The sequence below is a fragment of the Erinaceus europaeus genome, chromosome 12, assembly GCF_950295315.1.
Source record: "Erinaceus europaeus chromosome 12, mEriEur2.1, whole genome shotgun sequence".
Lineage (NCBI taxonomy): Eukaryota > Metazoa > Chordata > Mammalia > Eulipotyphla > Erinaceidae > Erinaceus > Erinaceus europaeus.
The window spans coordinates 6,140,528-6,153,383 of record NC_080173.1 but is presented as its reverse complement, the minus strand read 5'-3'; the positions used below and the strand labels follow the sequence as shown (position 1 = coordinate 6,153,383).

Sequence of the window (12,856 nt, the reverse complement as noted above, 5' to 3'; positions counted from 1 at the left end):
TATCTGACTTAGGGCTTACCTTACTTTGATTCTCTGATAATGTAATTCCACATGTCTTCTATCTTCAGAGAACTTCCTGGTATTTTTTTTTTTGGGGGGGTGTGGAGGTAATGGAATTCTTTGCTGTTTTCCAGCACAGATAAGTACTTTTCAAATACTAAAGACAAAAATGTTTAAGTCTTATGCATGACTGTATAAAAACTGCCTGTGACTTACTTGTCCTGCCTCCCAAAGCAGCTCTCTGTATACCATGCTTACACTTGTCACATATAGGAGAACAGTGATCAGTGCAAGGAAAGCAACCATTCATTCCATAACCACTCATTTCTCCCACCTAACATTAAATCGACCCCCACCGTCCTGTTATATCTGACCTTTCTGTCTTTAGATCTGGAGCTTCAGTGAACCAATTTCTTTCTTTTTTTCTTTCTTCTTTTTAAGATAAATATTACTTGTTACACACACACACACACACAGATCTACAGTATTGCTTGAGAAGCTTCCTCCCTGCAGGTGTCCTTTCACATTATAACACTTATGCTCAACCCAGTGTACCAGCACCTGCCTATCAGTTTCTTCAATCACATTGCTTTTCTTAAGCCTGAAAATAAATATTCTGTTGACTATTTTTATCCCTTGAATTCTTGGCTTTATTAAATATTAAATATATATGTCCATTAAGATTGAAATAATTTTGGACAAGGAGAAAGTAAAAATTTGTATCCCCAATCTTGATAGAATCTCCCCAGGGAAATTGATGGGCACAAATATATATATAATATAATATAATATAATATAATATAATATAATATAATATAATATAATATAGTATAGTATAGTATAGTATAGTATAGTATAGTATAATATAGTATAATATAATATAATATAATATAATATAATATAATATAATATAATATAATATAATATAAATGTGATTTTATAGAGGATATAATCCAATACCAAAGAATTTAAATGCTGGATACATTTTACTGTTCCAATTTTTAAAAGTTCCATCCAATCTCAACATAATGTCAAGTCCAATTTTCACGCTGTTTTTTAAAACAGGCATTTTTCTTGACATATATGAAGGGCAAATCACTGCGATACTTGGACATCGCGGAGCTGGCAAATCAACGCTGCTGAATATTCTGAGCGGGCTGTCTGTCCTTACAAAAGGTGAGAAGAAATTTTACAAAGCAATCTGACTTGATAAAGCAGGTTTCAAACTGATTATATAATGGGAAAATTTTCTCTCTGAAGTCGGCTTTTAAAACGGCTGAGTAGTTAAAAACAGGAAATATTTATTTCATAGTCATTGGAATTCATGATGAAAATATTTTCTCCACTGTACTATTACTTCCTTTCTTTAAAAAAATTAGTTATTTGGGAGTCAGGCAGTAGCGCAGCGGGTTAAGCGCACGTGGCGCAAAGCGCAAGGACCAGCTTAAAGATACCAGTTGGAGCCCCAGGCTCCCCACCTGCAGGGGAGTCACTTCACAAAAGGTGAGGCTGGTCTGCAGGTGTCTTTCTATCCCCCTGTTTTCCCCTCCTCCATTTCTCTCTGTCCTATCTAATGATGACAGCATCAATTACAACAACAATAAAGACTACAACAACAATAAAAAGACAACAAGGGCAACAAAAGGGAAAATAAATAAAATTTTAAAAAAATAAAAAATATTTATTTATTGAATAAAAATGGAGGGAATTCGAGAGGGAAGGAGGAGATAGAAAGAGAGACATTTGCAGCTCTGTTTCACTACAGGTGGGGACTGGGATCCGGAACCGTAAGCACTGTAGCATGTGCATTCAAGTAGGTGTGCTACCATCTGGTCCTTATTTTTTTTTCCATGTATACTTTACTTCTGCTCATACTGATATTTATGTTGTAAATCATCTGTATTTCTCAATGCATTCATTGTATAGTTGAAAAATGTGAAATTTCTCCAACTATTGGTGTCAATTGTAAAGATACTTTCTTTCCTAAAAAGAAATAATAGTAATGTCCTGTTTTAGCATTCTGGTTAGAGTTGCTATTCTGGTATTAAACAGTTTTAAATTTTCTATTTGTAGGGTCAGTTACTATTTATAATACACAGCTCTCTGACATACCTAACATGGAAGAAAAAAGAAAGGACATTGGATTTTGTCCACAATTCAATATTCAATTTGACTTTCTTACTGTGAAAGAGAACCTCAGACTATTCGCTAAAATAAAAGGGATTCACCCAAAGGAAGTAGAACAAGAGGTAGACGCTCATATTATTAGGATTAATGGACTGGGGAAGAATTTCTTAATTTTCTCTCAAACATATCTTTCTTTCATTCTTATTTTATTCTTTAATGAATAAAGCTAAGTGATGAAAATCTAGGTTGATTTCTTTTGATGTCAAAGACTAAGACTGTTTAAGGTAAAATATTTTTTATTGATATTATTTTTTTTGGTAGGTAAAAAGAATTATCATGGAACTAGACATACAAAGCATTCAAGATGTCACTGCTCAAAAGTTAAATGATGGACAAAAGAGGAAACTAACATTTGGGATTGCCATTTTAGGAGATCCTCAGGTAAAAGAAAAATTTTCTTAAGATTAATATTTGTATTGTGGGCTGGAGATAGAGCATAATTGTTATGCAAAAGACTTTCCTGCCTGAGACTCTGAAGTCCCAAGTTCAAGCCCCAGGATGCTGGCCAGGCTTCCCTGGACTGAAGACCCCACCAATGTGTCCTAGAGCTCCACTTCCCCAGAGACCCACCCTACTAGTGAAAGAGAGAGGCAGACTGGGAGTATGGACCGACCAGTCAACGCCCATGTTCAGCGGGGAAGCAATTACAGAAGCCAGACCTTCCACCTTCTGCATCCCACAATGACCCTGGGTTCATGCTCCCAGAGGGATAGAGAATGGGAAAGCTATCAGGGGAGGGGGTGGGATATGGAGATTGGGTGGTGGGAATTGTGTGGAATTGTACCCCTCCTACCCTATGGTTTTGTTAGTTAATCCTTTCTTAAATAAATAAATTTTTAAAAAGCACCATAAGGCATAGCTGAGCAGTACTTGGGGCTTTTTCTCTCCTCTCTCTCTCTCTCTCTCTCTGTCATTAAAAAGAAGGTATTTTTAAAAGATAAATTACATTGAAGTATGTAAAACTATTATTAAACTTTAAAGTATTTTGTTGATAATTATCAAATGTGAGAGAAAGTCTATAATAAAGGCATTTGCAGGGACCCACTTTGACATGTTCAAGAAACTGGGTTAGCACCCCTGGCTATCATATAGCTAGAATGTAAAGGGAAGCTTCACTAGCAGTGGAGTGGTGCTGTGGTCTTTCTCTTCCTCTCTCTGTCTCTTCTCTCTCTATATCACTCTCTACTGAGAAAAGCAGAATGAATCCACCAAGCATAGTGGAAATACCAGACATGAAGTCCCAGCCACTAAACAAACAAACAAATAAAATTATGCATAACTTTTAGGGTCTGGTGGAAGATTATATTTGAATCCAGAAACCATTTTTGTCCCCACACTATTGTCTGAAGATATTCATTTTGCAGTGGAAAAGGATACCGTACACTTCTTTTTCTGTAGGTTTTGCTATTGGATGAACCAACAGCTGGACTGGATCCCTTTTCAAGGCACCAAGTTTGGAATCTCCTCAAGGAGTGTAAAACCAATCATGTGATCCTTTTGAGTACTCAGTTCATGGATGAAGCTGACATCCTGGCTGGTAATTCTTGGCTTTATTGTAACTAGTTGTTAAAGATTTAACAGGAGAAATAGTCCCTATAAACCATTTTTTAAGAGAATAACAAGTTGTTTAGAAACTGTATTCCAAAGGTGTACTTTGCCTCAGAACAATTCTAATTTCTTTGAGTTCTTAGATATGATATCGTAGAACATTTTGCTTGTAACTTTTTGGATTGACGTTGATCACAAGTATATGTACATTTTAAATTTAAAACTACTATTCATTTTTATCTACAGGTCTTGTGTTGAGTAGGGAAAACTTTTAATTAGGAACAGTCATTCTAAGTTTACAACCCTCTGTTGATTTCTTTGTCAACTGAGTGCAGTGTTGGGCCTGAGAATTGGAGAATTACAGGTGGAACACACTGGATCCATTTTTATTTTGCCTAAGAAATAGTTTCCAGGTGGGGGGAAAGACTGTGTTTAGTGAGGCAAGAACAAGTTGCATAGAAGTAAAATCTGATCTGGGAAAAATGAAGTCAGAGAGGAACACTGAAATTAGAGGGGTTTTGCTGTCTTGTATGTAGACTCATAATCCTAAATTCTAAAACACAGTGGGTGGAGAAAAGGGCCTCAAGTTGGGGATGACCATGCTTTGCAGACGCTTGACAAGGGAAATGAGAAATTGTATCCATGTGTCAACAACTGTATTATAAATCATCATCCCCCCTATAAAATTTAAACACAGATTCTAGTTTTCTTCCATGAAAATTGAGGCAAAATATTCTGAATCTGTTATGCTAATTAACTCCTTCTTGCCTCATTAATGCTAACAGATCATTTCTGAACTTAGTGCTTTATGTCACTGTGAATTTACTTGTTGAGAACATGAGTTGGGGAACTGATATTTGAGGGTGGGCTTACCTATAGAAATTTTGGGGTACTGATTGAAGATACAGTGGCCATTGTGATTTAAGTGATTCAGCCCACTCCAGGTGTATTTTATCTGTAAAATCTGTTGTTACCTCAGTCACATTCGAATAGCGATGCCTGAATCTCTAGAGAACACGTTGTATTGCATAAACACATTTTAAGCTTTTGCTCGCTAGTATCTTGTAGTAATCAACCGTTGGCATAGCAAGCAACATGCCAAAGAGTGGAATGGGGCATTTAGGAAGCATATAACTAGAGAGAATTGAAGATTTGGACTGCCCTGTAATGTTTTATGCCGTTGTATTGCTTGTGAGGGATTCAGGAAATGTCTGCTGCAGGGCAGGGGTGGAGCTGAGCACGCCCAGAAAATTATATCAAGGTTACATTCATCTTTACAATCCATTCAGTGTTTTGGTATTCAGAGTAGAAGACATACCCATATAAAGATTAAAGTATTATTTTTCTCTCCATTCAGATAGGAAAGTGTTTCTTTCTAATGGGAAGTTGAAATGTGCAGGGTCCTCTCTGTTTCTGAAGAAAAAATGGGGTGTTGGATATCATTTAAGGTAAAGTATTCTGAATGCCATTATTTTTATTTAGTTTTATTTTTTTCTTCTGTCTTTTTGGTCAACAGAGCTTCACAGCTTTGATTTGATTTTTTTTTTTTGAAAGAAAGAGGGGATGTGGGGAAGAGGGACAGATACTGCAACAGAAGCATTTCCTTCAGTGTGGTGGAGGTTGGGATTGGACCAGAGTAGTGTGCATCACAGAGCAGGTGCGTTATCCAGGGGAGTTATCTTGCTGGCCCTATAGTTGTCTTTAATAGGAGTGCTCTATTTATTTGTTTGTTTATTTATTTAATTTATTTATTTTTGCCTCCAGGGTTATCACTGGGGATCTGTGCCTACACTACAAATCCACTGCTCCTGGAGGCCATTTCCCCCATTTTGTTGCCCTTAATGTTATTGTTGTTGTTGTCGTTGTTGTTGGATAGGGCATAGAGAAATCAAGAGAGGAAGGTAAGACAGAGAGAGGGAGAGAAAGAAACCTGCAGACCTGCTTCACTGCCTGTGAAGCGAACCCCCTGCAGGTGGGGAGCCAGGATCCTTGCACTTCATGCCATGTGCACTTAACCTGATGAACTACCACCTGGCCCCCAGGAGTGCATTCTTACAAGGTATATTAAATGTAATCTTGTACAGATATAGGGAAGACAATTTAGTTTTTGGTGGAAATTGATTTATAATAATCTATACAAAATATACTTCTCATTAGAAATTCCTGTTGGTTAGCCTTTGGCTTTAAATACACACATCATAAAGGTCTCTTTCAGTATAGCACTTCAGGCCAATATCTAGAAAGAAAATTTTATATTTATGTCCCCGAAATGCAATTGATTTTTTTTTTAAATAAAAAGTTCCTCCAAAGGTCTGAAATTGTATTCCAAATTTACCTCACAAAGTGTCAGAATATCTTATGGGATATTTTAGAAAGCACTTTTAGGAGTCAGGCAGTAGCGTAGTGGGTTAAGCTCGCACATGGTGCAAAGTGCAAGGACTGGCATAAGGGTACCGGTTCAAGCCCCCTCCCTTCCCCACCTGTAAGGGGGTCGATTCACATGTAGTGAAGCAGGTCTGCAGGTGTCTATCTTTCTCCCTCTCTGTCTTCCCCTCTTTTCTCTATTTCTCTCTGTCCTATCCAGCAACAGCGACATCAGTAACAACAATAATAAAACATCAATCACAACAATGATAAAACAACAAGGGCAATAAAAGGGAAAAAATAGCCTCCAGGAACAGTAGATTCATGGTGCAGGAACCGAGTCCCAGCAATAACCCTGGAGGCAGCAAAAAAAAAAAAAGCACTTTTTATAAAGAGCTGTACATATATAGTTGTTGATGCATTAAAGAGACTAGAGACTATTTGCTGCAGAGAAAGCAATTTTTTTATTAAAAGAAATTTTTAATTAACCCAAAAGCAAGGTTTCATGTACTTAATATTTTACTTTAAGTATGAACACATAGCTTCTACTATCTATATATTTCCATGATAAAACTACAGGCTATTATTAGCTACATATTATTATTAGCTACACATTACACATGTGTGTATACAAACATAGATGAACTACAAGTCTATATATTTTAATTTGTTTTATTTATGTTTTCAATGTAATATTAGTTCTGGATTGATGTAATATACTGCATCCTTTCCCAGTTAAAATAATGTGAAATGAGGACTACCAATTAACAATTTAAAGCAGAACATTTGACTTGGAGGAACTGATTTCCAAAGCTAGTAGAATGTGGCTACAATATGTACAAATTAGTTTTGCCTGAGCCAGTCTTCTTATGAACAGTAATGTTGAAAAGCATTCTAAAGGTCGTTCTTTTTGGTTTTTTGTGATACATAAGTTTACACAGGAATGAAATGTGTGATTCAGAGAAAATCACAGCTCTTATTAGAAAGCATATTCCTGATACAAAGCTAACAACAGAAAGTGAAGAACAACTTGTCTATAGCTTGCCCTTGAACAAGACGAACAGATTTCCAGGTAACTAATGTATAGTCACATAGAACACAGCTAAAGATCCATGACTAATTCGATGCTATTTTCTATTGTATTATCAGATGAATTTTACAGTGTAACATGCATGGGGATGTTTATTCATAAGTTCTTTGCCTCTCATTTCCAATATAAAGTATTGCCCAATACTGTGTTTTATTTGTTTATTTAATTGTTTATTTAACAGAGAAAGTAAAAACAAACAAACAAACAAAAAACAGAGCACCACTATAGAATATCTGCTAGGGTCAAAATTCAGAAACTTTTGCTTACACATTTTGAGCTTAACCACCTTCCTGGCTGGTTTGATTTGGTTTGAGCATGAACACAACTACAGTTTTCATGTCTGTATTTCACTCAAGACTCAGATCTGCTCTTTTCATTGGCATTAAATGAACATTTGAAGTACCTCTTTTCTGAAGGAGCAGGAGTTTCATATTTAAGTTTAATACATAAAGTTTAAAATTAAAAAAATCTTCAGAAGTAGCTCAATGGAATCTTTGTAGATTTTAATTTTAATGATATAATACAACATGCTCAGTATAGAAAATGTAGAAAACACATGAAACAAAATTTAATTTATTTACTATCTAATGATTTCTTAAAATGGCATGCAGTAGCATGCTTATACAAACATGGAAATGCTCATAATGATACAGAAATTTTTATTTATTTATTTATTTATTAAATTTTTTTAACCTCCAGGGTTGTTGCTGGGACTCATCGCCTGCACTAGGAAGCCACTGCTCCTGGAGGCCATTTTCCCCATTTTGTTGCCCTTGTTGTGGTTGAGGTTGTTATTATTGTTATAGCTGTTGGGTAGGACAGAGAGAAATGGAGAGAAGAGGGGAAGACAGAGAGGGAGAGAGAAAAATAGAAACCTGCAGACCTGCTTCACTGCTTGTGAAGCCACTCCCCTACAGGTGGGGAGCCAGGGCCTCAAACTGGGATCCTTAGCTGGTCCTTGCACTTCGCGCCATGTGCACTTAACCTGCTGTGCTGCTGCCCAGTCTCTGATACAGAAATTCTAAAATATATGGAACCAATTACAGATATGAAATAATAAAATGAATTTGGGTGACAAAAAACCTCTTATGATATATTTCTTTTTTTTAACATGATACACACACAAATATTTGACAGAGACAAAGAGAAATTGAGGGGGAAGGGAGAAATAAAGGAGAGAGACAGACACCTGCAGCACTGCTTCACCACTCACAAAGCTTCCCCCATACAAATTGGGACCAGAGGTTTGAACCTGGGTCTTTGCACATTATTATAATTGCTCAGCTAGTTGTGCCACCATCTGGCCTGGAGATATATTTTTCTTTGTATTTTTTGTGGCAGTTTTAAAATTATTTTTTACAATTACCTAGTCTAAGTAATCTTTTGGACTTTAGTATACTCGTTACCATTGTCATTGCATCATTTTATTATCTGCCTTGTAGGTCTTTTCAGTGACCTTGATAAGTGTTCTCTCTATGGTATAATGAATTATGGAGTTTCTATGACAACCTTGAATGAAGTATTCTTGAACTTAGAAGGCAAATCAGCAACTGATGATCCAGGTATAATAACATGTTTAACAGAAAATTAATAAAGGATCATGTAGTAACCCTTATTTGTAGGCGTTTGTGTAATTGTGTCTAGAATCTATATTAGAGACAAAACAGTGTTGTGTGCGTTTAAAAGTATCACAGTTACTTTATATTTGGCACAATCAGACATGCTACTAAACAAACTATCCTATAACATTTGTCGACTTCTTATCAGTGATAGTCACATCTCTTTGATATTTAGTTTTCACCTCTATTGATAATTTTCTGCAAATGTCATGAGTTCTTTCCCATAATTGCCATTTCCTATAAAAATATATTTTTACTTGTCAGATAAATTGCTTCTAACTGAAGTATTAGAATTAGATATAAATGTCATCTTCTTTTAGTTCATTTTGTAACAAAAATAATTCATATCATTTAGGAGTCTCCTATGTGCTAGGCAGCATCTTAACTGTTGGATTATATTGCTCATGATTCCATAATAACTATGATTCACTCAAGAAAGAAGATTTAGATATGTGATAAAACAAAATGAGAGTGATTAGCTGAAGCCATGCAACTAGTTGTATATATGAAATTCAGGCAATAGAGCCTCATGGATTTCCATTATGTTAGACCCTAAGAGTCTTAAGTCATCACTTGAATATTACACATCAATGATGAACTAATCCTTCAAGAGATTTCTGGAGACAGAGATCTTGAGAAAGTCTGCTAAACAAATATTCATTTGCACATGCATAAAACTTGTTTACTTTGTGCACTAGATGTGGTTTATTACAACAAAACAAAGGATTCTGGGGAAGAAAAGGAAAGGATGGGGTGGAGTATGTGTGTTGGGTCCTGGTACATGTTGGAGGTGAGCGCATATTTAAGACACCTATCATGGGGAGATGAGAAATTGTACCCATCTGTCAGTAACTACTATAAACTACTGGAAAAGTTATGAGGGGGTCGGGCGATGGCACACTCTGTTAAGTGCACATAGTACTAAGCACAAAGAACTGCACAAGGATCCAGGTTCAAGACCCGGCTTCCCTCCTTCAGGGGGGGCAACTCACAAGCGGTGAAACAGGTCTGTAGGTGTCTCTATATTTTTTAAATTTTATTTATTCCCTTTGTGTTGCCCTTGTTTTTTTTGTTGTTGTTGTTGTAGTTATTGTTGTTGTTATTGTCATTGTTGTTGGATAGGACAGAGAGAAGTCGAAAGAGGAGGGGAAGACAAAGAAGGAGAAAGATAGACACCTACAGACCTGCTTTACCGCTTGTGAAGCCACTTCCCTACAGGTGGGGAGCCGGGGGCTCGAACTGGGATTCTTACGCAGGTCCTTGTGCTTTGTGTGCTTAACCCATTGTACTACTGCCCAACTCCCGCTGTCTATCTTTCTTTCTCCCACTCTGTCTCCCCCCACTCTCAATTTCTCTCTGTCCTATCCAATAAAAAAAATTGAAAAAATAATGCCAAGAGCAGTGTATTTATAATGCTGGCGCTGAGCCCCAACAATAACCATGGAGGCAAAAAAAAAAAGTCATCATAATTTTTTGCATAAAAACAGGAAATATATCATGACTTTTTAGACCACCCAATGTTAACCCCCCAATAAAATTATTATTTATATAAAAAAGTTTGCTTGGCCAAAATTCTAGGTGAAGAGCTGTTGCTATTGGTATGAAAGAATAAATATTTCCAAGAACCTTTAAACATCCTTAAAGCTCAATTTACTCACTCAGTGGAATTGTATCCATTACATCAGTTTGAAGAGAACAGTATGAATGCAAGACTTAGGGCTATCAGTAGCTTAATTTATTAGAAGCATTGTTTCAAATATTCCACCATTAACTTCAAACTTGTTAATGAGGAATGCAAATAACTGACCCACTATGATGATTTATTTCATGGCTATAGATTTTAGCACTTGGAAAGAGGATACAAGAGAGAATGGACATGAGTCTGAAACCCGACTGACTCTTAGTTCTCTTCCTGAAATGAGCAAGTTCCCCAGTTCTGGAAGTCTTTGGAGACAACAAGTCCTTGCTGTGGCAAGACTTCGCTTCTTAAGGCTAAGACGTGAAAGGAAAGCTCTTTTTTCCTTGTAAGTATCGATCTACTTTAAATCTCTTTAGGTCTTCTGTACAAAAAGTTCAATATGAAAATAATGCAATTTAATTCATTTATGTTATAATTTTTGAGTGTTACTTCACAATTTTAATAAAGCTGAAAAAGCCTTTTGATTTAGTATCTTATATGTAACAGTACCAATTAAATATTTACTCAATAAATAAATTATTCATATCACGAATCTGTGTCCAACCTTCATATGTGTTAGGAACTGACCTAGGTGCTTTGGTTACATTGCTGAGCACAAAAGACATACATAGAGGGGTATCCTCCTCATGATATCTCCTTTCTGGTTGTGGGGTAAATATAAAAACTAAATTATATGGTTGATTATATAACATAAGAATTAGGAGTTTAATATGAATCTGAATTGTTTTGGCTCCTGAACATATTGAAGTTGGTACAGTTGAGTAAAAAAAAAAAGGAGTACTAAGTATGAATGGAAGAATAACAGGTCAGAGCAGAAGGTGTCTATTTGATAAAAGAGAAGACATTAAAGATTTTATCAAGAGAAAATGCAAAAGTAGACAACTCTTTTGAGGTGCTGAACCATTTGAGATGATCAAAAAGATAGAACAGTAGCTGTAAGTGGATTAAAGTTAAGAGGAAAATTATTTATTGATGACTGGGGGATACTAGAACATGCTTCAGTCAAGGTGGGATCCAGTCAGTAAAATGGAAGGAATTAATAACAAAAGAGACAGATGAACTGACTGAGAAATCTCAAGAAAGGCGAGAAGGAACTGGAGTAATATTAAGAAAGACTTGTCCCTGATAAAATCAAAGATAAATATTATTACAACGGAAGGAAAGAATGGAGAAGTAAATGCATCTGTGTATATGTTTACTTCTATTTGGGTGATAATAGAGAGCAGAGGGACTTTCTTTGATGGGCATCATTTTATTCTTAATGTAAATCGTAAGGCATAGAGTGTAAAGGTGATAGAGTCTGAGATATGATAAGAAGTCATTGCAAAGAATTGACTTACTGGGATCAAGTGGTGATGCACCTGGTAAAATGCGTATGTTAACGTGTTCAAGCAGCCGGGCTTAAACCCTGGGTCCCTTCCTGCCGAGTGGAAGCTTCCTGAGTGCTGAAGCAGTGCTGCAGGTGTCTCTTTCCCCTCTCTATCTTTCCTTTCCCCTGTTCTCTATATTTTACATATATATGTTTTAAAAATAGAAAAATAGCCACCGGGATCAGTGATCAGTAGATGATTCTTCATAGGCACCAAGTCTCAGTGATAGCTCTGGAAGCATTAAAGAAAGAAGAATATACTTATCTATATAAGGAATGTTAGAAAAGAGTAGAAAGTTTTCTTGGAAAAGTTTCATCTATTGTTTGGATTAGTGGAATGAGTTCTAGGATCTGAGTATAGTGTACTGGGTTCTATACCTAGTTTCATAAACATTAAAATATATGTGAAACACAGCTTATTGAAAGTTAAACTTTTATTTGAAATTCTTACTTCAAAACTACTTGGATCTCACCATATCATTTATATTCTCTTGTCCTTGGATACTTTGCAAGGTGGTATAAAATATGCCAGAAAACAAGACTATTTTCAGATTAATTTCACTTAAATTTCATTTTATATAACTGAACACCTATTTGTATGTTGAATTTCTGTAGATTGGCATTTTATCATATTTCTGTGACTTGTATAGTTTTAATGAAAAGACTTTAGACCCTTATATTGCTTTTCTTTTTACTTAGGTTACTGGTACTTGGAATTGCTTTTATTCCCATCATATGTGAAAAGGCAGTATATATGATATTTCGTACCAATCACCACTGGGAGCTGTCACCCAGTTTGTATTTCCTTTCTCCAAACAAACTCCCACAAACTTCTCTTACCAGTCTGTTGATCATTAATAACACAGGTGAGAATTAAGGATTAAATGTTGTCTTATATAGTCACCAAATACCTTTAGGAAACACAAACTTAAGAGGTAAACAAAAATAACTATATTAAAACAATATGAGGGATAATGGGG

General features: G+C 35.9%; 1 protein-coding gene across 3 annotated transcripts in view; it reads left to right on the top strand.

Annotated features, from left to right (window-relative positions):
- The window catches only part of ABCA10 (ATP binding cassette subfamily A member 10), a 62,190-nt gene that overhangs the window by 17,690 nt on the left and 31,644 nt on the right, over positions 1–12,856 (top strand). For all 3 annotated transcript variants that reach the window (XM_060202650.1, XM_007524423.3, XM_060202651.1), the window contains exons 12-20: positions 1,066–1,176; positions 2,074–2,249; positions 2,449–2,568; positions 3,586–3,724; positions 5,093–5,183; positions 7,032–7,171; positions 8,632–8,751; positions 10,646–10,832; positions 12,576–12,742. In XM_060202650.1, coding sequence (XP_060058633.1) covers positions 1,066–1,176; positions 2,074–2,249; positions 2,449–2,568; positions 3,586–3,724; positions 5,093–5,183; positions 7,032–7,171; positions 8,632–8,751; positions 10,646–10,832; positions 12,576–12,742 — 1,251 coding nt within the window. The remainder of the gene's footprint in view (positions 1–1,065; positions 1,177–2,073; positions 2,250–2,448; positions 2,569–3,585; positions 3,725–5,092; positions 5,184–7,031; positions 7,172–8,631; positions 8,752–10,645; positions 10,833–12,575; positions 12,743–12,856) is intronic.